General features: G+C 33.6%; 1 protein-coding gene across 1 annotated transcript in view; it reads left to right on the top strand.

Moving 5' to 3' along the window:
• Positions 1-12: 12 nt before the first annotated feature.
• Positions 13-27,298, top strand: part of LOC132725964 (integrator complex subunit 8-like) — a 52,480-nt gene continuing 25,194 nt past the window's right edge. Inside the window, exons 1-13 of the mRNA XM_060711192.1 lie at positions 13-251; positions 3,088-3,321; positions 12,226-12,334; positions 12,952-13,098; positions 13,612-13,674; positions 14,860-14,917; positions 15,560-15,733; positions 21,527-21,619; positions 23,596-23,748; positions 24,602-24,696; positions 25,509-25,641; positions 26,496-26,560; positions 27,038-27,231. Of these exons, the coding sequence (XP_060567175.1) occupies positions 125-251; positions 3,088-3,321; positions 12,226-12,334; positions 12,952-13,098; positions 13,612-13,674; positions 14,860-14,917; positions 15,560-15,733; positions 21,527-21,619; positions 23,596-23,748; positions 24,602-24,696; positions 25,509-25,641; positions 26,496-26,560; positions 27,038-27,231 (1,645 nt within the window). The 5' untranslated portion in view covers positions 13-124. The remainder of the gene's footprint in view (positions 252-3,087; positions 3,322-12,225; positions 12,335-12,951; positions 13,099-13,611; positions 13,675-14,859; positions 14,918-15,559; positions 15,734-21,526; positions 21,620-23,595; positions 23,749-24,601; positions 24,697-25,508; positions 25,642-26,495; positions 26,561-27,037; positions 27,232-27,298) is intronic.

Here is a 27,298-nt window from a genome sequence, read left to right as displayed (position 1 = left end):
ATGTGGATATATAAAATTTGGATAATTTTATGTGACAATGTGATAATACAGTATTTGCATGATTTAATTTCTTATAGGGATTACAACTAAAATAGTGTAAAGGGCAATAATTTATATATTGACCATGACTGAAGCTGCCCCGGCTAGGGGACCAGTGGTCCCTGTGCCTGCAACAATGCCAGAGTTGGCCTGGTATGAGTTTGTGTTAAATGAGAAACTTTTAGAGGATCATTTATCTCAGGAAAACCCAGGTAATATATGTTTAATTACAAATAATGTCTAATTCTGAAAATACAGTAATTTAGAAAATGCCCAATCAGGCTTATGACATAAAAAATCATATTTCTAGAAAAGTAATAAAGATATTTCTTGAAACTTTTTTTTGTTTATTGAGAATTATATTTGACATAAACAGAAATAACAACTTTTGGCTACTGTCACTATTGTGAGAATTATTTCCCCTTTTTCATGTTTTAATAACACATAATTTTTGAAGTCCTTAAAAAATATGTTAAATTTGCAAAGTGTAAAACAAAATAGGTTAAATAACTTCTTTTTGGTCTAATTCATTGCGCCAACATCTGTCAGCATACATTTCAGTCAGTTTTCAGAGAAAACTTCAAAGTATAAATAATGTTCAGTGTCAAAGAATTGTCAAACTATAAATTTATGCCAGAAACAGAATTTTTACTGGTGCAATAATCTAGAGCAAAATGAAGTTGATTGAGAATTTTACATAACAACATACAGTAAAAACCCGCATTACGACCACCCGTTTTCGAGACCAACTTGCTAATGAGAACGATTTTTTTAAGACCCGATTTTTTTCATTGGTCGCCAACATCGATTTTGAGACCACCCCGTTATTCCGTAATACGACCAGTAAATTCAGTCCTGTTTCGTAAATTATGTACATTTGGAAACCCATAAATACGACTGCGGGCACTTTCAAACCTTGATATTGATGTAATATTGTGTATTTTGCTGAAATCCTTTTGACACGTGATGTAAACAACAGTTGTCCTAGTTTTACGTTATTTAACAACATCCAATTTATGGCAGAGGTCATGGTTAGTTTGTATCAAACCCGGAAATAATCAATAATTGCCGATAATTTATTAATTTCACACCTTTAATGTCATAATTGTAGGATTAAAATAACAAAATATTGAACCGAAAACTTTCGGTAAGTTTTTTGGAGGTGTTGTCGCTATCATTATCTCTTTTGCTTCATACATGTGTAATTTATTAATTTTAAACAAACATAAATGTGATGTAATTATGTTTTTTTAAGTTGTTATCAGGGATGAAAACTGTGAAAATAGTTAAAGGTTAGTTGGTTGGTTTGTTTTGTAGTCAATTGGCGATTTTCATGATTCAGTCTTTAATTGAGTAAGTTGTGTTATTCTTTTAACTAGAATATAAAAATCAGTTTGTGTTTAAAGACATTCATAATACATTTTGTATCTTTAGAGAAGTTAAAAAATTTCATAAAGTCTATTTGAGCTGCACTTTGAAATAATGAATAGGAAACATAAAGAACAAAAAGGAAACTGACTTTAATATGTGAGACGTTTATGTGACACTTGTTATTTGGTCTGAGTCTTTGTCTGAGTCATACAGATATTGATATGTAGAGACTTGTTTTATGCATACTTTCATTACAAAATTACTGTTACATAATGCTTATTTTGATAATGTGCTTTTGTTTAGAAATGATTCAATATGATTCGTAACGTCAAATGAAAGTTTCTGTAATAATGTTTCTTAATGTTTAAAAATAAAAGAAAATAAAAGTGTATGCATTATGTCTTCTCATTTGAAATAGGTTAACCCAGAAATAAACAGTACAGTACATGTCATCTTTTAATGCATTGCCTGGTTTTCTGTTTGATCAAACTCATTAAAGAGACCAACCGCTATTAAGACCAGATTTGCAAAGTCCCTTCAGTGGTCTCATTAGCAAGTTTTTACTGTAATTATTATGAACTTCAAATATTTAAATTCCAGAAAAATGGAAAAGGGAAATAATTCTAAGAAAATAAAAGATAACCAAAATATTTTTATTTTGATTTGTATCATATATAAATGCTTAATAAACAAAACAAGTTGGAAAGAAACATATTAATTATTTTTCTAAAAATATAGTATTTTATGTCTTATGCCCGATCGGGCATTTTCACCAGCCTGTTAATATCTTTTTAACTGAATTATAAATTTATTATGATTTTGATCACAGGCACAAGTATTGGACCTGGGAAGAAAAAATATGACCAGATTGATAAAAAAAACCCCCTGTGTTCATCTTAAAAGTGTCAAAATCCAAAAAAAACTTGTAAATTATGACCCCCTTTAAAAATATCTTAACTTATAGTATATTTTTAAAGGGGGTCATATTTTACAAAATTTTTTTGGACACTTTTAAGATGAACACAGGTTTTTTTATCAATCTGGTCATATTTTTTCTTCCCAGGTCCAATACTCATGCCTGTGATTTTGATATACCATATATAGGTAATTATTTCAAATATCAGAAGATAAAGATGTCAATACAAGCATGCTAGTCGTTTCAATACAAAAACAAAACCCGTATTTTTCATACAAATATGTATGCTTTAAACTGTGTACAAGAACTGCTTATAACTCTTCATACATAATTTTGGTATCCTGCCCTTATAACTGAAAATATTCTCTACTGTGAATATATCAGGATTTCCAAGATTGTGTGAGGAGATGAATATTGTGTAACAATCAATTTTCATGGGTGATCATGATATGAAAACAATACATCACAATTACTTTGTACAGGAAATGTGCCAGTATACGTCTTTAATATACATTGTATTTTTTTTCACAAAATGGTGCTACAATAAGATTTTGAACTTGTAAGATCTTCAGTTCATTAAACATTTGAAAATGTAAAAATGCTTATTGTACTACCTAAGCATTTCCATATTGATCAATCAAACTAAGTAAGTATTTTGTTTTTGCCATTGATTTTTATATTATTTTTGATTTTTGTAAAGGATATATAAAAAACACAAATGTGAAATCTTCTGAAATCTGAATTGCTTGATTTTCTTTTAGAACCAGGTCCAATCCAGTTGATAATGCAATTTCTTCAAGAAGCTGAAAACCAGATAGCAGCTAATGGACCAAACGCTGATCAGCAGCAGCCTACTCAGGTGCCTCTTGGTACCTCCCCCATCCCTTTACAGTCCCCTGGCTCACCTGTCAGCAATGCCACATCACCACAGCCAATGGATATTGATCTAAGAGTTATAGATCCACCAGCTGTTGATCTCCAGCCAGAAAAACCAGGTTAATATTATAATTTGTTTGTTTCAATTCATTTAGCTTACTCTCACGTGGGTGCAAGTTTACAGGTGTTTAACTGAAATTCAGGTTTTTTTTTCTACTCTTGAAAGCTCTTTTTCTTTATAACCAATTAAAATATAAAAAAAATTCAGGGCTCTCAGTTTTTCTGTTTTTTTTTTTCTGATTCTGATATTTTTAACTTGCACCTATGCTTTCAAATTTTTGAGATTTACTTTGCAATTCTTTTTTAAATGTATTCTTGATTTGAATGATATATTGTTCCTACTTAAAAATAATTCAAATCAAATGGATTTATTAAGAATAAAGAACTTAAAGATATTGCTAAGTGTAGGAAGAGTTCTTATTTCAGTATCTATTTATAAACATTGATGGAGTCTAATTAACAAAACATTAAATATTTATGAAGAAAACAAAATACATGTACCTTTATTATTATAATTTAGTGAAGTTATGAATATTTTTTTCTTAACCCTTTCCCCCATGAGCATATTGTGAAAAATGGCCATTTTCACTGAAAAGCCTCCTCTTACAAGTTCAAACTGCTATGAAACTATGAAAAATGCTAAAAATCACTATTTTGCCTCGATTTTTTCCATCAAAATTTATTCAAAGTGCTGCAACTTCTCAAGGGATTGAGATAGAGTCAAAGGCTTTCAGCGTTGGTTACACATTACCTTATGATCGACCTGGGGTCATTTTAAGCCTCTCACAAGTCCAAAATTTTCTTGGCGATGAGGGGGAATCCGCCCCCCTTCAAACCCCCAAACAGAAGGGGGCACATCCCCTTCTAGCAACCCCCTGATGTATCTTTTGGATGGGGGGCGGCGCCGAAAAAGTGCTCACTTTTTTTAGCAACATTTCTCAAACGAAAACATGTGTTTGGGGCCCAAATAGGACATTTTTTCACTATTTCAGGCCTAAAAAGGGGGGGGGGGTCGAAAGTGCGTTGTTTCGCGTATATCTGAGGTAAAGGGTTAACAAAAAATGATGAAAAACTTTGGAATCACCAAAATCTAGTTCTTCCATGTTAACATGTGGTCTTTTACCTAATTTTGGTTGAAAAATTGTTGTTTTGTAACATTTATAATTTTTTTAGTTAACCCTTTCCCCATGAGCATATTGTGAAAAATGGCCATTTTCACTGAAAAGCCTCCTCTTACAAGTTCAAACTGCTATGAAACTATGAAAAATGCTTCAATACTAATCAAACTTGGCACAAATGTTGACTGGACCATTGCCTTTGTAACGACATGCTCAGTCTTAAATTTCCTGTTACCGTGGCAACGAGGGGACATCTCAAAATTGCCAAAAATCACTATTTTGCCTCAATTTTTTCCATCAAAATTTATTTCAAAGTGCTGCAACTTCTCAAGGGATTGAGATAGAGTCAAAGGCTTTTCAGCCTTGGTTACACGTTACCTTATGATCGACCTGGGGTCATTTTAAGCCTCTCACAAGTCCAAAATTTTTTTGGCGATGAGGGGGAATCCGCCCCCCCCTTCAAACGCCCCCCCTGGCAACCCCCTGATGTATCTTTTGGATGGGGGGCAGCGCCGAAAAAGTGCTCACTTTTTTAGCAACATTTCTCAAACGAAAACATGTGTTTGGGGCCCAAATAGGACATTTTTTCACTATTTCAGGCCTAAAAAAAAAGGGGGGGGGCGAAAGTGCGTTGTTTCGCGTATATATGAGGTATAGGGTTAAAGCATCTTTTGTCAGTATCAAGCAGAAAACTTTATGTTACTTATAATCTGGCAAACATTTTCATTGATTGGCTGTTACATCATATTTCACCTACATGTACTTTCTTGCATCTTTATTGTAATTAACTTCAGTGGCTTTTTATTTCAAATTGTGTGTTATCAAATCCTGCTTTCAATTTCAATTTGCAGCACTGCCAGTTGTCAAATTTAAGCACGTAAACCTTAAGATATACATGTATGTATCAAGATTTAGAAGACAACAGTTAGAATTGGGTTAATTTCAAATTAATGAATGATCACAACATTCACTTTATTGATTAATATTAAATTGTAAAATGCACATATCTGTCTTGTACACTTATAGTAAATTTTGATATGCATTGCAGAATGTTTGCAATTATATAAAATTATACACAGCTTTGTTAAGAGTGGAGGCGTGGCCGAGTGGTTAACACGTCAGACTAGTAATCTAAGGATTGCTGACCGCATGGCTTCAAACCCTGTCAGGTGCAAGCTGTTGTTTCCTTGTGCAAAAACTTAACATTCTTTGCTTAGTACTGGTTGGTTCCAGGAACAGATTTGAGAGTGTTTCAATTAGCTTATAGCTTCCAACACAATCAAACTAAAATAAATTTGTATAAACTAACTTTGTTAAGTTAAAAGAAAATCTTGTTTTACAAGCACCTGAAGTCTGTTGACATGTTAAAAGTTTGATGATCATGTTAATCAATATTCACTTCTACCAATGAATCAATTAGTCATATCTATTTTATCAATATTCCCTTCTATATCATCAATCAATTAGTCATTTCTGTTTTATCATAAATTACATGTCGATTACTGCTATGATAAGATTTTCCATTAAATCAAAATATTGTGAAACAAGTAGTTTTGGTATATATGTTATTAATGATAATGAATTGTTTGGTATGCATAGAGATATACATGTATCAAACTGGCTTAGTAGGCTTTTTACAGTTTGCTGTTAATTTTAGCACTTTCTTAACCCTTAATTTGTGTAATGAATTTGTCCTGCTTTGCAATTGGAACAGTCCATTTGATAATTGTGGGATTTTAATATCAAAATACAAAGATTGAGCTACAGCAGCACGGAGGTGCAGGCTGGTCTGACTCAACAGTGGTGGTAAAGAGTAAAGATTTTAGGTTTCAGCAAGGTAAGGGTTGAATCCCTGAAATAAAGTTAGTAAAGGCACTGTTTCACAGTTGGATAATAGCAGATCGGTGTTGTATTTTTTCTCTCAACAAAGTTGAATACGTGTTAATGCTATTTTGATATACTAAAATTTCTTCTCATTTTTAAGTTTTGTGTAAATAATATGGTATCTAGTTAAAGATTTTTCACAACCACAAAAAAGAAAAACTTTGACATTTATAATACTTTTCTAAACACGAACAATATATTAAGATGGTATTTTGAAAGAAGGTTCCTATTTAAGCAGTACACTTTAAACAGAAAAAGGGGTAACAGAAATGTAAACAAAATGTTAAAACGTTCAAACATGATAATATTTTCCACCATTTTTACAAGCAGCATTGTGACCAAACCATTCATTGTTTTAGGGAAAATTTCAAAATATGTTTTGACTGAATAGTGAACAGTACAGACAATGATCATTGGCATGTGTGAGCTTGCTGATGTTGGTCAGCACTGGTGGCATGGATAGGTTCAGTTGCCACCAATAGGGTAAACAGTATAGCACGTGAATTTTGAAAGTCAGTTCTAGATTTTAAAAAGTTAAACAGGTCAGTCACACAAATTCATTGGGATTAAGATTAATGTAACTGTTGTATACCTAATCAAGTACATGTAAACTTTGGCCTAGTGACATGTATTTTTCAATGCAGTTTATGTAAGGATCATAGGCAGGTACTACTACAGTCAAACCTGTAAACAAAGGCCACCAAATGGACATATAAACAATGGTCTTTATAGACAAGTGGTCTTTATTTGGAGGTTAATTTATTCCATTTTATCAATGAAGGGTTGTCAAAAGGTGGCCTTTATCCATAGGGTTATGTTTATTCAGAGGTCACAGGTCTTTAACACATGTTTGACTGTATACACATATATACATGTAACTGCTATATAGTTCATAAAGTACAATGTATAATGGATATATGATAATATTTTTTAAAGTATCAGGCAGTATTCATAGAGTGGACTGGAATTCAGTTATAGCTCAATACAAAGTGATAGTACATATAAATTTGAATACATTGTAAACTGGGATACATTCTTTAGCTAATGAAATAAAGAGCTTCATTGATTTTTCTTTAACCTGACACCTTCATTCTCACCCGTTTGAAGACAATGCAACCCATTAGGCATGTAGTATACCTTTCATTGACTGAATGGGAAAAAGGCGCGAAACTTTCAATTTTGGTTGGATCTTGTCTTGAAATATTTTTTGACAGATTTGAAAAAGTGCTGACATAATTGTTCTGATTTTAAGTTAGAAGATTATATTACCTTGCAGATTAATTCTTTTTTTTTGAAGACGGAAAATCATATTAGATAAGATACTTGCAAAATAGAGTTCAAGGTTTAATTCATATTGTAGTGGTAATATACTTATAAACTTTATAAATTTTGTTATAGACAAATCAAACCTATCTTTAAAGCAAAATATAAGAGACCTTATAAAGATGCCTTTATTTGCTGTCTCTAGAAAATTTGATTTAAGCCACAAATATGTTTGGTGTCACACTCCCAAGTGTTTGAGATTTTAAATAAACTTAAATTGGATCGAAGGTGAGACAAAAGTATTGGCATTTAGTGAAATATTTTCTGTCCATTATTCATATGTTTATAATGTGGTCTAAATACAACATGTACATGTATTTACTGCATTTTGAATAAAATATTCCATGCCATTTTAGAATTTTGATCATTTATAAATTGAGATTTGACATTGAAGCAGCATGCCTCTAGATTCATGTTAATATGGATGAAAATTTAAAAAAAATGTTTTTAAAAGTGAAATATTATATTGAGAAGTGGACAAAGAAAGTGTTTTACACATTGCAAACAGCACTTTATGATACAGCTATGTAAATTACCAAAAAGAGGGCAAAATATAGCCCTTACTGTGTTAGTCCTGCAATCTTTTCATTTTTCTGAAAATCCTAGTAAATTTTTCTCAAGTTTGATTTTCTTGAAATATTTTGGCTCATCTGGCAATTAGCTTTAAATATTAATTGCCAGTATTTTAAAATATATATTGCTTTTTCTATATGATATCTGGATGCTGTTAAATTAACAGTCTATTCAAATACTTTCATTTGTTTGTACAAATCGAATCTTTGCTACATATAAAAGAGCCGTAAACTTTTAAAACTGATTGTTTAACGTCTTAACAAAAATCAACTTGACCTAGCTTAAACTATGCATGTACATTTATAATTGACATAGAGAAATAGTCAACTTTGGGTTTAAATAGTCAGTAATATGTTTGTTTGTAAAATTAATAATTATACTGTTATAGGGAAATTTATATTAATATTTTATGCAGTTTGATCAGTGCTTCAATGTAGTAAGGCATGTTAAATAAAAGCTCAGTCTATGCTTGCAATATCATTTAAGTTTATTCTTTCATTTTGTTATTTTGTACATACATGTATCAAAACTGCATAATTTCTCCTTTAAAAGTTTACCGTAAATCCATTATCACAATAGCTTTAATAATAACATGTCATTTTATACAAAATTATTGAAATTGTATAAATTTTTTTTTAGTCCCCTACCGGTTTACCGGAGGGGACTTTAGGTTTACCCTCCGTCCGTCTGTCCGTCTGTCCGTCCGTCCGTCAGTCCGTCCGTCTGTCCGTCCGTCAGTCCGTCCGTCCACAAAACTGGATCCCGCGATAACGCAAAAAGTACTGAAAATATTTTAATGAAACTTGATATATGGATAGATGGCAGTATGGAGATTATGCACGTCTTTTTCTTTTCTTCCTATGTTGAAAATTCTGGTTGCTATGGCAACAAATAGACTGAAAATATGGCAAATTTTACACATAACCTGGATCCCGCGATATCGCAAAAAGTACTGAAAATATTTTTATGAAACTTGATATATGGATAAATGGCAGTATGGAGATTATGCACGTCTTTTTCTTTTCTTCCTATGTTGAAAATTCTGGTTGCTATGGCAACAAATAGACTGAAAATATGGCAAATTTTACACATAACCTGGATCCAGTGATAACACAAAAAGTACTGAAAATATGTTTATGAAACTTGACATATGAGTAGATGGGAGTATGGAAATTATGCACATCCTTTTTTATCTTCCTATGTTGAAAATTCTGGTTGCTATGGCAAACAAATAGACTGAATTTCAAGATTTCTGATTCTAGTTTTTAAGTTTTTTCACTATAAGTTCTTTATTTCTTAAGGTATTTTCTTCAAAACTTTAAATATAAGTTGCTTGTCATCAACCACATCATATGTGACAAGGTTCACAACTCTAGCACAAAATTTATCTGAATTACCTCCCTTGAACTTTAAATTTTCATGAAAAAACATTGTTTTTTTTTAATAACTTCTTTTTCTGAATGTATCTACTTCAAACTTCATATAAATGTTTCTTATTGTCACTCAACATTTGTGAGTGTTCAATACTCTAGCAAGACTATTTCCAGAATTATGCCCGTTTTGAACTTAGACTTTTTTTTGAGAAATTGGTAATTTTTACACCAACTTCTTCAATCATGATAGGATTTTAAAAATGTTATATTTTGATAACAGGGATGTTTAAAAAATAACTTTAGAGTGTCCTTCAGTCCGTCTGTCTGTACATAAAAACTGTTTCCTGTGATCACTTTTAAAGAACTTTTTCAACAAATTTACTTAAAATAGGAACCTAAGTGAATGGCCAATGGCCCTTCAGAATGTTGCTTGGGCTCTTACCGGTAGGGGACTTATGGATTGCTTGCAATACTATGATAATTGCTTGTTGAAATTTAGAACTTTGTGTGTCAGTTTATGCATATAATATAATGCACAAGCGTGAAAAACTTAATTTCACAAAGATAGGAACAACAGAGAATGTGACTTAAGGTAGGATTAATTTCTCTGTTGCCACAGTGTTGTTGGGTCCTCTGTGACCATGTGATTTAGGAAGATTTCCTCACCAATTTGGAAACATGACCCTACCCACAGAATTGTGTATTTCTGCATCATTTTTAATGAGATTGGAACAGCTCACACTGTATTACATGCATATTCAAATTTAAACAAAGGTTTATTTGGATCCTTTAATATTTCACTTGTAAAATTTTGAAATCAAAAATACAATATGCTGTGACGCACTGACAGTGCAGTTAATGTGTTACAAATGACGATCATTTTATTAATCTTAGCTCTTGAAATGGGAATTATTTCCTTGAAACTTGGAAATGAACATATGCCTTTTTGGTATTGGAGAAAATGACCTATTATCAGTTATAAAAAAGGGCAAAAACTTTTTTTTTCAAATCACATATACCCCTCCACCACTGAGGGGATGAATCCCTTTAAGGGTACATGTATTCAATAATTTAATGATAAGATATTGAGATAGATTACAAGAAAGAATAGTCCGGCTTAATACTTAAGGGTGTTGAACTGTGAATAGGACATCCAGGGTTCGATTCCCTGATGGTGCAGGTCACTTTAGTTGTGATTGATTATGAAATCCTTTCTACAGTCATTCCCACTGTATGTCTGCTCTGATATGTACAGAAGTTATCAGTTTCTTGTGAAAGTGAAGGCAACTAGTACTGGTAAACTGTTTGACAGCATGCCCAGGAACGATCCGGTAGCTGAACTGATCTGGCAAATTTGATGTGGCTAACTGCCATGATCGGGAGTGAAAACTACCAACACCACCGCCACATTGCTTATAAGAGATTGGTTGTTCTACTCTCCTAATAGCTTTATATGACTAAAATAATGTCACAGGTGAACTGATAGTTTGTATGACAATCTGATTAATTTTCCGAATGCCTGACCTAATATTTTGTGCCAGAAATCTGTCAGCTGACATTTAAATGATATCATTAAGTACTGTTTGATTTTTTCGTTTGATAAAAAGAATATATGTATTTATAAGAGGATTTAATCAAGATAATCTGTTATTTATTATGCTACCATAATTACGTTATCTCGGAGTTCTATTTTAACATGTGCTCAACATAAGAATACCTTTTTTTATTCTCATGGCCTATATGTTTTGCACCTTGTTTAAATTGACTTAAAAAGGCTGTATTTTTTTTGTATGTACGTTATTCTTTGTAAAGGTTTTGGTCCATCTTAAGATTTAAACAAGATGAATTGTAACTGAATAATAAAATGTAGAAATCATTTAGAAATGTTAAACTAAACACAAAGGGCTTAATAGGGATGCATTGTATACTAGTTTAAGAAGTTGAGAAAACGCTTTTATTGTTGAACGTTTTATTGACAGGTTTATAATGGATTATAGGTGAATAATAAGAAGAAGCCATCAATATGTTACAAAGTTGGGGGGAGGGGGCTGTTGGTACACATTGTTCGCACTGATAATAAATTCCCACAGAGGTGTTTTAAAAAGATTTTATTTGCCACCGAGATGGAACACGATTTGATTATTTGCATAACTAAAGTTTTAATATGTAATAAATGATTTATGTTTAGTATTTAAGATTTATAATGCACCAGACTTGGTTGAGGAATGCAGTAATTATAATCGCATTATCTTACATACATGTACTGTATTGATTTTGTTTGGAACTGACTGCTTTTGGAATCTGTTTTAATGAATAAGAAAATGAATTGTTTGATTGGTTTGAATAAGTAGCTAGCTTTAAATCAAGTAACCCTCACCACTGTGGGTTCGAATCCTGGCAGTGGCAGTTTATATCTCGGATTCTTCTTGTGTCACAGTGAGGATGTTACAGAAGGTTGATGGTTCTACTCATGAGTCTGAAATTCTGTACAAAGGGTCATGTTAAGTTTTTCTCTCCAATTTAACTGGGAAATGGCTATATGATCATATATGTATTAGTCTCACCAACAGAAAAAAAGCCATGCAATAAGTTTCCTATAGAGATTGTATTAGGTAGACTGTACACAAAGATGTCTTTTTGTATATAGCAAGTTGTGTCGTCATTTATATTCACTATCAATTTTATATTTCAGTAACACCTACTTTACCTGCCAGCGACAACAAAAAGGTGCGTTGTCTGCGGCTCCTCGCACTCAAGGTGGCAGCACATCTAAACTGGAACCTCACTACACTAATAAAAGGGTATCATATTAATCTATTTGAGTCTATTTATTTCTTTGTTAACAAAAACAATAGTTTATGTTAAAATGTAGTTTAATGAATCCGACATATCGAAAAAAGAAATCTTTAAGATTTCATGATGATAATTTACACTAATTAGACCAACAACTATTGTGTAAAATTTCACATCTAATTGTGAAAAATGACCAAAAAAATGTTGAAAACTTTGCAACACTTTTAACTCAAATTGGGCTATGAAAAATACAAAAATATGTTTTTCATTTTATTTCTGAGTATATATCTTTTGCATGTCTTTCTGTTTTAAGTGTCCCAGCTGATCTTCGTAAGAAATTCTAATTTTATGTTTTTTGGCCTTTGGACGTCAGTGGAGTTCCTTTAATGCCAAAAATTAAGCTGCTTATACAAGCATGATAGGGAATATAAGATTTTCTTTTTACAGTGGCATTGTAATTTATTACTTAATTAAATCATAATAAAATGCATCTGATTTCTATCTTTTAAAAGTAATAATGTCTCTACATACATGTAAATAGTTAAGTACTTTATATTATGTGTTTTCATGTCATTTTTTCACAGAAATTATATGTACTTGTAAAAATAATATTTTTGTTACCTAGGTTACCAGTTACAATGTTAAGCACATTATTGACAGAGTTACTGAAGTCTACCATGGAGATGAGCCCAGATGCTGCCAAATATACTGACCTACATTTTGATGTTCTCTCAGACGACGCAGTCTTTGCTGCACAACTCTATCATAGATGGTATATGCTCACTGTACCTCTTACCAAACTCAATATTTGAAATGGACTTTCCCACGTTTCAAGCCAGACAAAACCCATTCATCATTTTAGGGAAAATTTCAAAAAATTTGAAAAAATATGAAAAATATATACTGACTGAATAGCAAGCTGTGCAGACCATGATCAGATGGCATGGATGTGCTGACTGATCTTGGCCTGCACTGGTCACAAGGGTAGATGTTGCTGCCAGTAAGCTTAAGGTTAATGAGATCAATATGAAAAAATTACTATCGCTTTATGTCAATGTAAATGTATTTGTGCATATTTGAAGTTTCAGGATTAAGTGTGCACCTTGGTGATTATAACTATGTGTTAACATGTTTGGATATTGATTGATAAACTGCATTAAAATGACTTTATGAAATAATAAAAAAAAAATTCCTCATGAATGCTACATGTATTTTCATAAAATTTTAATTCATCTTTATTATTTTGTAGTAGTAATTTTTCAAGTACCATTGTTTTATCTTTCAGGAGTATTTTAACTCTAGTCAAACACAGTTTTCCTGGTAAACCAGTGAAGAATTTTATGCAAGTGTAAGTTGTATTTGTATCATAGTTTGGAGACCTTTCTGTTGAAAATGTGTCAGGGTTAAATCGTATACATATACATGCACAGTGCGTTAACTGGAGTGCGGGTATTAGTTACCCGCACTCCAGAGCATGCCCATTGATTGGCTCATTTTTGCTGGGGTTTACTTATTGAGACGGCAGAGAAAGGGAAAGCGACAGAAATATCATATTCAGATGTTCGTTCATTGGTTCATTTTTGCCTGGGTTTCATATTGTGACAACAGGGAACGTGTTTTTCTGTTTGACTATGATACAAAAGAGAAAGAACACCAAAACACTCTGTAATCTGATTAATACTCGGGGGGCTACGCCCCCTCGTACAAATCAGATAACCTCGTGTTTCGGTGCTCTTTCTTTTACATATCTACCAGTAATCATAACCTATTATACTAGCATTACCATCAGATCATAATGAATGACTATCCCACACTTTGGGGCATCTAAAGGAAATTGATTAAGGCTGTTGACTTCAAACATCTTGTCCCTCACCTCTGTTGGTTCTGGTCCTGTCATTGGCCATGAATTCTTAAATGCTCAGATGCTATCAAGCAAGCTTAGGGAACATTGGTGGTTCTACTCTGACCTGAAATAAGGCATGGAGGGACGTCTGAAGTCTTCCTCCACCAGTAAAGCTGGAATGTCACAATATGACCTTTACTGTGTTGGTGCGAGGTAAAACCCAACCGAATAAAGAAAAACAAACATTTCCATTCATACTTTTCTAAGGTAATTTAATATAAAAAGAAGAGAAAAACATTACTGGATATTTTTTACTTATGGTACATTACATGCTTGTCTTTGTTTATTTATTGCACTAGAATGATATCAGGCCTGAGTTACAAGTTGTAAATGTTTAGACTGACTATACTTAGAAAAGGCAGAGCTATGGTATTACCCAGGCATCAGTATCACACTTTGATTAAGTTTTTGCATGCTAGTTGGTATCTCCAAAACTACTGAAAGGAATGGGTTGAAACTTGACACACTTATTTATGAGCATTATAGGAAGTCACATTCCAAGGCCATTTGAAAGCCACATTTAAATTTATTGTGATGTAAATGAAATTGTTGTTATAAAGAGGTAATTGCTCTACTGAGGGTTACTTTTTAAAGGGTTGCACCTGATAAACATATTATATTGTATTTCAGACAAGGTCAGTCTGACCCCATCACATCGATGATGCAGGCAGAGTCTATCGTAAATAATGTAAGTTATAATTCTACTGTGATATGTATTTATAGGTCATTTTATTGAAAATAAATAATTTTCTTATGTAAATGAAAATGTCAGTGGAAATTCTACGTGTTTTTCAGAGATTTTATATGCTACCATGCAACATGCAATATGCTTAACAGTACAGTCTGATCAGGCTATATCCTATTTTCCTCTGAATTTTACAGAGTCTGTTTATAGTTCTATACCCAATGGAGAACAAGCTCATCTTTTCCAGATCCAAAGGGGTCCTATAACCCTTCTGACTATATAAGATATGATATAACATCAAGTTCTGCGAGGGCTTTTTTTAGTGAAAATCAAGCACAACATTTGACCCATTAACACCTCCCCTGGAGAACTAGTTAAATGCCAAAAGCCCTTTGGAATATGCATTTTCTTTTGTTGTAATTTTGTCACCCCCCTCCCCCCTCTTATAAAAATCCTTGATCCCCACCTGTTTCATGATGTAAACTCCAATAGTATAAATATTTAGTGATCAGAAGAATAGCATATTACTCTTTGTAATGTTTTATCACTGCTTTAATTGGTTATTCATACAATTATCATCATCAAAGCTTGGTATACCTTGTGTTTACACATCATTGAAGTAATTTTTCTTTTTATAAATTACAGTTACGAGACAAAGCAGATGTATCGGTGGAAAACTTACAGAAATGTATTCAGTGTGGTAAAACTATAAGAATGCCACAGTTTAACAGTATTACAGTTCCATCAGAACATCAGGATAACCCGGTATATCAATGGGAACAGGGTACAGACATCATTCCAGAGGAATATATATGTCAGGTAGTAATTGATTTCTAATTTATGTAAATAGTTGCTTATTGATAAATCATGTTAGATTTGTACAGTAGTTGGTCACTTGTGGAGAAATTTGGTAATTATTGGTTAGTTATCAATTAAATCACATACCTAGGAATGGACAGACAAAGGGTGATCACAAATTATTTGGACCTTAGTGGCCAGACAAAAAACCATCACAATTTGGCATTTGCCTTTTGCAGCCTGGAAAATGTCTATGATTTACATTTTAAGAATAAAAAACACATGTTAAAATTAAATTTGTTTTATTTTAATGATTCCTTTAATATCTTATGTGGCGTTAATACTGGCAACAGAATTTTACTCAGTCCAGGGGAGACAACTGACTGCCTCCTATACAAGGTAAAATGGCCAAGTCAGTGACCTAGGTTGAAACCTAGTGTCGCATCCCAACAGTTAATGCACACACACCCTGAGAGAACGGTTGCGGCTGGGCAGCCTGGATTACTACTACTCCTAACAGACTGTCCCGGACGTAGCCCTGCCCTAGGCCTCCCCTCCATACCTGGAGGTGGAGGGGGTGCCCCGTTACTCCGGAGTGCACCCCAACAAAATACATTAAAAACCATGCCTGCATGCTTTAAAGCAAGTCAGGCTAGGAGAAAGAGCCAGGCTGTTAAACCGGAAACCACCCTTGTTTGTCTCCCCGGCCGCCACAGAATACTTTATGTATTCCCCCATGATTAATTCTTACTACAATTAAACCTGAGAGCAACGTAACTACGTTTTGAATAACAACAAAATTAAACAACTTATAAGAATACAAAGGGTCTCGTAAATGTGTGTGACCCAATATTTTCACATTTTTTATTGTCCAATTTAATTAGCATTGAGTTTAGGGTAAAAAACTTTCGTCGGTGGTTACAAACATTTTCTAGAGCCAACTTCCAGTTTTTTAGAAGGATATCATGCCAAAAATTTGAAAAGGTGGGTACCATCTAGTGTGGAAGAGACTGACTTCTTTAGCATGAATGTAACAGTCATTGTTTATATATTTGCCACCATTTGACAAAATGAATGCTTTAACGGCTGCATTGACTCGATTCCTTTTCTTTTCAATCAGTTTACCTGCGCCTAAAGGGGCATAATGCCCAGTAACGTCTCTGGAGGAATAGAGGACCAGATATGATGGCACCTGTAAAAAGGGCTTGATATCTCAATAGAGATTCTTTTATTTGCTCTATTTATGTCTTTACCCGTGATACCTTCTACTGTTAATTCATTTGAAACCGCAATGTAGCATGATAAGATCTGGTCTTTGCGGTTACATTGAAGTCGATCTCATGTTTTCCTTGAGTCCATTATAGTATGTAGTTCAGCCAGCTTCAATCCCCTTTTTCCCAGCCACTGAACAGAAATATTACGATTGGGTGAATCCGAGTTTGAAGATCTTTTGATGCAGCCGATTTTGCCCAATGCACTATTGAGGAGCCCACTATCCAGATGTGTTTTGGACCTGAAATTAACTTTGGGATGGTTAGGGATTGAACTGATTGATAGCAATTACTGGATAGTTAAGCTGTTAAACGAATATATCTAGTGTAGGCACTGGATTTCAGCGGCCACATAGACTTAAGCTGTTCGTCTGAGACACCCTGACTTGCAAAATATGTTGCCCTCCGATACGAAAGCTATGTGACCTGATGAAAATTGGGGCATTAATAAAACTGCAATGTTTTGCGTAAAACTGATGTAAACTGATATCTGGTAAGGCTTTTAGCATTAAAGTGAACAAAAAGGTGGTTATTGCTGAAGTGTGTACGATTTTTAAGATGTATTTGCATGTTGTTCACTGGGCAGTATAATCCACCTGTGGCACGTATACTTATGGTTGTTGACAATCCATATTGGTCTGTTTTTGACCATCTGATGCATAATTGCATTATATTATCCGAGATGTGGACATCGTTAACAAGCAATAGTCTTTGACCTGAATAATTTGAACTTGGAGTAGTAAATTCTCCTACCCTTAACAGGCCAAAAAATGCAACAGAAAAGGCTGCACTAAAAAGGACCTGTTAGTACATACATGTTTTAAGGATGCAATAAGGCTTTCTAGCAAAGGGAGAGTAATTGGAGCCCGCAAGTCTTGGGCTGGACCCCCTTGAAGCGGCGTAAACCTTCTAATGACTTAACGACTAAAAATGAGGTGGTTGTATCAGACAAGCCACGTTATTTTTGTGAAAATGACCAATGCCTGATATATAAGTAGCCACAGATGATGCAGCAAGGCCGTTGTTTTGAGCAATATGCAATAAATAGTAGGAGATGCTCTAAAGGGATGGGCCAAGATTGTGGCAGGCCATAACTGAGCCGAAAGTATGCAAGCTTTCCGACACCGGAAGCATATGTCTTGTGGGTTGAAGCTGCTAAAGAATTAAAATAAAGATTCTGAGCTGTGTTTATTAAATGGTCCATAGAAGTGATGGAATCTTTGTTGGCTGCATGTCTGCATAGGGTGCTGGCCCGTCTGAACTTCCCCCACTGTGAACGAGAAAGGGAATCAGCTATTATATTTTTTGACTAGAAGGAATATAGGTTGCTTTTACAGAAATATTATGTGTGAGCATAACCATGACTAGATGTCTTACAAGGTTTCATGACTCTTTCAGATTTGCAAGTTTGTGTCTTTACTATCTGAACTACTGCTTGGTTTATCTATATGGAACAAAACTTTCTTGTTACTGAACACACTTTGGCCCATGTACAATAGCTGCTACTACCGGGAACAACTCGAGGAGCGTCATGTCTTTAGTAAGACCTTCTTCCACCCAGTGTAATGGCCAAACCCCTGAGACCAATGACCTGCAAAGTAGATGCCATATCCCCCAAGAGGACCCCCTGCATATCTGTGTACAGCTGTAGATCAATGTTAGACAGCCAGCAATGGTCAGTTATTAATGTTATGCCGTGTATGCGGGCCAGAAAATTGTTACCACAGCTGTAGATCTTTTTTCATTTGACCAGATACCCTTATCTTATGATATGGCTTTTTAATACCAATGGTGGAATTTATAAACCTCCTGCAAAATGCACGGCCTGGTGCAATGACTCTGCAAGCAAAATTGAGTGAACCTATCAGAGATTACATGACTTTCAAAGTAACCTTTTTAGTATTAAGGATTTGTGTTATTTTGCTCTTTAATTCCACGAGTTTTTCTTCTGGTAAGTGCATTACCATTTAAACTGTGTCAAATTCAATGCCTGGGAAAACAATGGAAGTAGTTGGGTGACAACAAGTGCAACTGGGATACCAAATTTTTGGCAAGTAACTTAAAGGACTGCAGTGTGTGACCATGCTTACAGCTTAAAGCTGGCTCCCCAAATGGAAATTGTCAAGGTAGTGTTGAATATTAGGGTTATTACTGTTTTCAACTACAGCCCAGTGTACAAAAGTGGCGAATTTTTCCCAGATAGCACAGCTGATGGATTCACCAAATGGTAGCATCTTATCATAAAAATAGTAAATGACAGGTCCACTTGGGTGACCTCACTTGGGACCTTGAAACCTAGTAAGTCAAAATCCTTTTGGGGAAATTGGTAACAAAAACGGAAGGCCGACTTAACGTCTGATTTACTAAGGCGGCAACCTTCACCTAAGGAAAAAAACCATATTTGCGGCCTGATTGATTAGTTGAATAAGATACTGAACAGTACTTTTCATCTATGTAACTATTAATAGATTCATCTTTAGGATAAGACACAAATGGTGTATCAAGCGGAAATCTCCCCCTTTTTTGGGGACTAGATAGACCAGCAGGAGAAATTTTGCATGGTGGTAAATGGCATTGACAGAAAAGGTCCCGCTTTCCCTGCAGCCTTTATTTCTTTGATTATTTACTTTGAAGTATTGAAGGTAACTGTTTTGCACTAAGCAAGTTGGGTGAGTCTCTGAAATAACGGGGGCCCTCATAATGTAATGGGAAACCATTCATTTACCCATATTTAAGTTCCCCAGCACTGTTGGGTCTGGGTACAGATTTAAAGATGATAGTAACTTTGTAATGTTAAGGGCGTTTTGCCTTTTTGGTACAGTAATCGTTCCTTTACTGCTGCTGACTAGAGCAGCATACTGTTCTGCGATGATTACCTCCACAGAGCTGGCATGCATGCTTTGTACCTACAATTTGTAAAGCGACAATGACGACCAGCATTGAAAAAAATTACAAGTAAGTAATGATGGGCTTACATTATTATGGGACTTATTATGAGTGCTAGAATTGGTGGATGTGGTCAACCTTACAGGATATTGTGTTGCTGGAGAGCCTGAAACATATAGAAGCCATAACTCCACATTAATGACACCCCAATGATTGGAAGGATTTGAAGCTTGCAAGTGGCGAAAAACTGATCATCGTATTGCCACCAAGTAGGTGACCTAGTAGATGCCAAGCCAATATCCCGCAGATATTTCAGAAAGTTCTTGGGCCCTCATTTGAAATCGTTCTAAAAAAAATGCTGGCATACATGATAAAGGCCGAAGTCCACTGATCGATTGACAATTTTTGAACTCTCCTGTTCATGGGGCTTCACAAAAAATCTTCCTTCCCTAAACTGGACTTCGCCAGCAGGTCCGGTTTCTGAGATTTCATTTAACTGACGTTGTGATTTGAGTAAAGATCCCCAAGTCTAAAAAATTTCACTTGCCCAGATTTTTTCTTTTATCTTTTGGGGACACAACTACCTAAATGGATAAAAAACACTAGGGATGGGTTATATCCGGATGTGGGGTGACAGTGGGAGGGGTTACAATTTGAAACGTAGGGGGTGGGGTTGAACTTGGTGAGGTAGCTGGGGGAGAAAAATGAGGATGAGTTATGTCCGGATGTGATATGACAGTGGGAGGGGAAATTAAATCGTCGAATGGGGTAATACCTAGTGGGGGGGGGGGTGGAAAATGAAAAAGCGGGTTCCCGATTTTTTTCTCCCGAGGCCTCCGTCCACTTTTATTCAACTGATTCGCCCCCTTTTCCCGCCCCCAGTTGCCCATCGGCACTTCTCTTTTCCCTTTTTCCCGCGGCATTTATTCTTTTAACTTTTTAAAAAGCTTTTTTTGAAATCGGTAAAAATTGCAATAACCCGGAAAGAAGTTTATTAAAACCCCCCCTTTAGAACCCGGGGTAAATCCGTACCCTCCCTTTTTTTACCCGGGGGGTAATAAAACAAGTCTCGATTTGATTTTTTTAAAAAAAATTATCGAATTTTAAAAAAATTTTTGCTAAATCCCCTTTTAAAGGGCATAAAATCAAAAAGGCAATTTCTGCCATGCCCTTTCTTTTAAGGGTATGGCCAGAAAGTTGCCATTTGATAAATGACCTTAATTGAATAATGAATCATGGATTGCAGTAAATAACTTAATTTTTAAACCTTTGAACTATAGTAATTATATGTTTTTAACATGTTTTAGTTACAGTTATCATGTTATGAACATGTTGATGTTTACAGTACATGTTTATTACAGTAATCATGTTTTGAACATGTTTTTATCTACAGTAATCATATGTTTTGAACATGTTTTATTTACAGTTATCATATGTTTTGAACATGTTTTTATCTACAGTTATCATGTTTTGAACATTTTTTTATCTACAGTAATCATATGTTTTGAACATGTTTTTATCTACAGTAATCATATGTTTTGAACATGTTTTATTTACAGTTATCATATGTTTTGAACATGTTTTTATCTACAGTTATCATGTTTTGAACATTTTTTTATTTACACTTATGATGTTTTGAACATGTTTTTATTTACAGTTATCATATGATCTTGGAACATACTTCTTCTATAGAGAATCATATCATCATGCATTGGAAATGTTCAGGGAAACAAAAGATCTTCTTAAACATGTAAGTGTCATCTATGTAACTGTTAATCTTGTAATTTTACTAATTGATATTTATGGCTATGGGAACTTTAGGCAACAGTAGAAACAAATAGTAAATGTACTGTGATGGTATGCATTCTGTTTCTCTTTATATATGGGTTAAATATGCAATAGGGTAGCCTTTAGACGACCTATTGATTTTGACCTCTGTTCCATGAGTATTTTCAGATACCATTTTTTCTTCTTCAATATTTCATTTAATGAAGATTTTTATGCCCCCACAGAGTGGGAGCATATAGCGTTGCACTTGTCCGTCCGAGTGTCAGTCCGTCAGTCCGTCAGTCCGTCCGTACGTCCCGAAATCTGTGTGAACGCAACTCCTCTTAAACCGGATGGCAGATTTTGCTTAAACTTACAGGGATGAACAACCTTAATGTGTAGATGGTAGTAAAGGAAGGAATTTTCGCTGCGACCAAATTTAACAGAATTATGCCCTTTGTTGATTTTTTTTTCACTAGATACTATGAAAGAAATTTTTGTGAACGCAACTCCTCTTAAACCGCATGGCAGATTTTGCTCAAACTTACAGGGATGAACAACCTTAATGTGTAGATGGTAGTAAAGGAAGGAATTTTTGCTGCGACCAAATTTAACAGAATTATGGCCCTTTGTTGATTTTTCACTATATACTATGTAGAAATTTTGTGAATGCAACTCCTCTTAAACTGCATGGCAGATTTTTGCTTAAACTTACAGGGATGAACAACCTTAAGGTGAAGATGGTAGGTAAAGGGAGAGAATTTTTTGCTGCGACCAAAACTTTACAGAATTATGGCCCTTTGTTGATGTTTTCACTATATACTATATAGAAATTTTTTGAATGCAACTCCTCTTTAAACTGGATGGCAGATTTTGCTTAAACTTTCCAAGCGATGAACAAAAACCTTTATGTGTAGATGGCAGTAAAGGAAGGGGAATTTCGCCGCTGCAACCAAAATTTAACAGGGGAATTATGGCCCTTTGTTGTTTTTTTTTACATTATATACTATGTAGAAATTTTGTGATTGCATAACTCCTCTTAAACCGGATGGCAGATTTTGCTTAAAACTTCCAGGGTATTAACAACCTTAATGTGTAGATGGTAGTAAAGGTAGGAATTTTTGCTGCGAACAAGTTTTTTAACAGAATTATGGCCCTTTGTTGATTTTTAGTTTTCAAACTTGTGGCACATGTAGTCCAAAAAATATTTGACCTAGAGTCATAAGATTGACAGAACAGTGGTGTGTGGGGGCATCCGTGTCCTATGGACACATTTCTAGTTTGTATACATTTTGTAGTAATTTGAATTAGAAATTATATCATTGAAAATACACTATTTCAACTTGTCTGTTTTGTAGAAGAAATAAGTTGAGCCATTATGATTGCTGTATCATCATTATTGTTGTCATGCCAACACTTATATGTAGCCCTTTATTTAAATATTTTAAAAGGTATCAACATGAAACTTGGAATACTTCCTTATCATGACAATGTGCAGTTGTAAAACAAGGGGAATAATTCATAAATCTTTATTTTTGGAGCTGTGTCCCTTTTAACTTAGACTTTTTGTCAAATTTGTTATTGATAGCTGTTGCCTTTAACAGACGGAAGTGTTAACACTGCATTCAGTGCTCTGGTTTTATATTTATAAAACTGTTTAATGCAAAACTGAAAAACTTCTGTTGAAAATCAAGATGTTACAATCAAATAATGAAGAAATTAGGAAAACATTATAAAAGAAAAATGTATGAAAGATAGGTATCACAAAAAATATTGAAAGAAGTTGAGAGAGACTTTGGATTAAGTACAATATTAGCCAACATAAATTGATATCAACCTAGTTGGTATGTTTTGTAATTCTTAATTGGACAAATTTGTAACCTTGTGTCTCAAAAGAAGGGGTAACAAAAATATTCAGAGGCATTGATTTAAATTATTTGTTACAATGTATTTTTACAGCTGGAGAATCCAAGTTATTGCCAAGTTAAGGAGCAAAGGTTGAACGGTTATTATGTGGCATGTAAAACATTGAAAGAGTCATCAGCCAAGCTTAGTGCCAAACCTGAAAGTTTGTACAGGAGAGCGGAATCAGCTCGTAGAAATGTGTTTAGAGTATGCCTATAATTTTATTAGCTTGACTATTTAAATAATAAGAAGAGTTATTGTACTTACCCAGGCATTGGCGTCACACTTTGGTTAAGTTTTTGCATATAAGTTAGTGTCTCCAAAACTAAAGAAAGGAATGGGTTTAAACTTATTTAAGAGCATAATAGGTCACTTTCCAAGGCCCATAACTGTTTTATCGATTTTGACAGAATTATGGCCCTTTTTGAACCATATGCAGGCTGTTCTTTTACTATCAGGCTCTGAGAATAGTTGAGCATGCTGTCCTATCAACAGCTCTTGTTTGAATATAATATACCATACTGTCAATGTAACTTGAGTGTTTGATATCTTGAGTTTATAAACATATTTACAAGATTTTGTATGTTATTGATTCTTCAAAGTAATTACATTCATTTCTAACAGTAACTGAAATATTTTTATGAGCCAGTTGAATAAATGGTTTTGAAAAAAAAACTACAACTCAGAATTGTTAATGATTGCATTCTTTACACATGTCTTATTCCTGTTTAGATTATTTAAGGCTGCAACATTTTCAGCTTTCAACTGTCATTCAACTGTTAGAGATAGGGATGTACAGCCCTAGGTGGAGTATGAAAATAAACTTTAAAGCAAATAAAAAAAAAAAAAAAAAAAAAAAAAAAAAAAAAAAAAAAACACCCAAAAGCCCAAACATAAAAAAATGAAATATTATCCCAGCTTGGGTGTCTGTTTACTGTTTACATCATTTAGTTGCTGCCATATTTTAATTTTTGTAAATATGTTAAAGTCTAAAACTGAGATAGATTTATACCATTCCCAGAGATAGTATTATATAATGTTAAGTTTTTGTATGTTACAGGGTTTGGTAGATATTTTAATAGAGGACAATGTGAAACAAGAATTAAGCAATGCCTATAGAGCTAACCTTGAAGATGAACTTGCTTCAAAAGAAAGGTTTGAGTTTTTATTACAGACAAATGTTTAATAATATGTACTTTTAATCCACTCATAATTAACATAAAATGACTATTATTAAAGGAGCTCCACTGAGGTCATAAAGCCTAAAATAATAAAAATTTGAAATTTTTGCATAGATCAAGTGATGCCCTAAATATGGAAAAAAAGAAAGATAGTAAAGAAATATAGTCAAATTTAGTTTCATTGGAAAAAGATTTTTAGCAGCATTTGATTGAAAAAGCCTTTTCAGTTTTTAGCCATTTTGCACTATGAAGTAAGTATTCTGGGAAAACAGAGTAAGGGATTGATATCTGAAATTTTGCACACAAGTTACACTGTCTCCCTGATATAAAGTGCCCTGTTAAAAGAAGTAACTGGGAATGATGAAGCGATATAACTTCACAATTTGCCCATTTGTGTAGCATCTATGTATCTGTGCAAATGTTTCTTTTTGTGTAATTTATACCGTATTTCCTCAAAAAGATGCATTACATGAACAGAAAACTAACATTAAGCCTTAACCTGCTATATTTCTGTAATGAACCTGTCCAACTTTGAATTTGAGACAGTCCATTTAAAGTTCAAGGGATTCTAATATCAAAATACAAAAATTAAGCTGCCAACAGTATAGAGCATGGTCAGACTGCAGGGAAGTGCAGGCTGACCAGACTTTATATTGGTGGCAAAGGCTGATAATTTTTGGTTCCAGTAAGTTATGTTAAGTTACTTAATGAAGAAAAAGAGAAAAATGACGGGATATATTAGTTTTATATAAAAGATATGGAATGATTATGGTATATATATTTCAGTCTAACGTTCACATTTATACAAGTTAGTGTGTGTAATGTTATACGAGGGGTGATGGAAGGAAAAGCCTTCGTGTCAATTATCGCAGATATCCTAGAAGATGCTGATATAGCTACCATTAAATTCCTTGTTAAGGTAACATGATGCTTGTTTTCTAACTTTGTTTTGTTAAAACATACATGTGTACTTTTGATTGCTAGAAGCTAGAGTGACTTACCTATAATATTACTTGTATAGTTATATCTTATAATGCATTATTTTCGAGCTATTCTTATTCATACTTTACTGGCAATTATAAAAAATAGCTACAATTTAAATACAGAAAATTAAGAAAAAAAACTCTCTTTAACCTGTTACTTAAATGAAGTCATCTGTGGTCTAAAATCCTGAAGGGCATGAAATTTAATTTTCTTTCATAACATTAATCAACAGGGTTTAAAATTGAAAGATAAACAAATGGTCATAAAGAACTATACTCGGAAATGATTTGAAAATATTTTTTTATTGCTATTCTTAGCATGATTTATGCGGTCATTTTTCAAAATTGAAATAATTATTCTGAAAAAATAAGTAAGCAAATCATTTGAAATCTGCAAAAGTTATTGGTCCAGGTCTACATCAAAAAGTGCAAAACTCTACAGACCTTTGTCAAAAAACGACAGCAATAGCAATTCCAGTTTACACATTCAGCAGACTAAGGATTCCCGATTCAAGACATCACTCCTGTAACTCAATAACTGTAAGATGCTGTCAACAAAATTTAATCTTATGGACCTTTTTATAAAGTTTTACTTTACATTTTGTAACTGATTAACCAAATTTAAACTGTTATATCCCAATATCGTTATATCTGAGAGGCAACAAATTTGAAAACTCGTCTGGACAGCGGCAACAGCATCTTTATAAGCTATAACATTATAAGTGGAGTTTCCTGTATTTACAAATAGTGAAATACAGAAAATGAAGATAAAGATTTGTTTAAATCTCAGGTATTAGCAGTAGCCCTCAATGGAGCCTCGTTTGTACAGAAGACCAATCTTGTAACTTTCTTGTGGTGAGTAATATGTTATGGATTTAATATCTATTTCAGAAACACTGCCTTAATTCTAATTTTATTTATAAATAAAACAAAATGATAAGAGAAATAATTTACTTAACAGTTGAAACAGAAGGTGCAAGTTTATTTAATATATTGATTAAGTCACAATTTTATCCAAGTTTTATTTATTTGCAGCCATTGGCAAGATAAGATAACTTAATGATGTCATGTTTGTTGACAATTACCTCCCTTGATTGATGGTTTTAAAAAAATGTTGCTCTATAATGCCATATAGTATAATAATGTCATATAGTATAGGTTTATTTATTGTACATGTACTTTCAATCAAACCATGGCTATACATCATTATAATGTTAAGATAATATTTTCTTTTGTTATGTAATGATAAGTTATTTCAAGTCAATGTGCAATTTAAGATTTCTGCTATATGATACATTTTAACAATACATTGATTACATTTTCATTATTCAGGCACGTAGCTGAAGCGGCCCCACCTCATTCTCACTTCATCCCCATGGTATTACAGAGCGACATACGTAATCATTTCACCGGTTATGAATGTGATCAGATGAGAAAGTTAGAGAATGGTAACACTGATCAGATGTCATTTGGGACAAACCTTGATGATTTAACCACAGTGGCTAGCAGTTATCCATCAAGCAGAGGTAGACTGAATTATTAGGCTAAAAAAATTACACTTTCGTTTTTTTAACTGAATCTTTATTTTCAATG

Source organism: Ruditapes philippinarum, unplaced genomic scaffold, assembly GCF_026571515.1.
Source record: "Ruditapes philippinarum isolate M1 unplaced genomic scaffold, ASM2657151v2 ctg554_1_1_1_1, whole genome shotgun sequence".
Lineage (NCBI taxonomy): Eukaryota > Metazoa > Mollusca > Bivalvia > Venerida > Veneridae > Ruditapes > Ruditapes philippinarum.
This window is presented reverse-complemented; position numbering and strand designations above follow the sequence as displayed.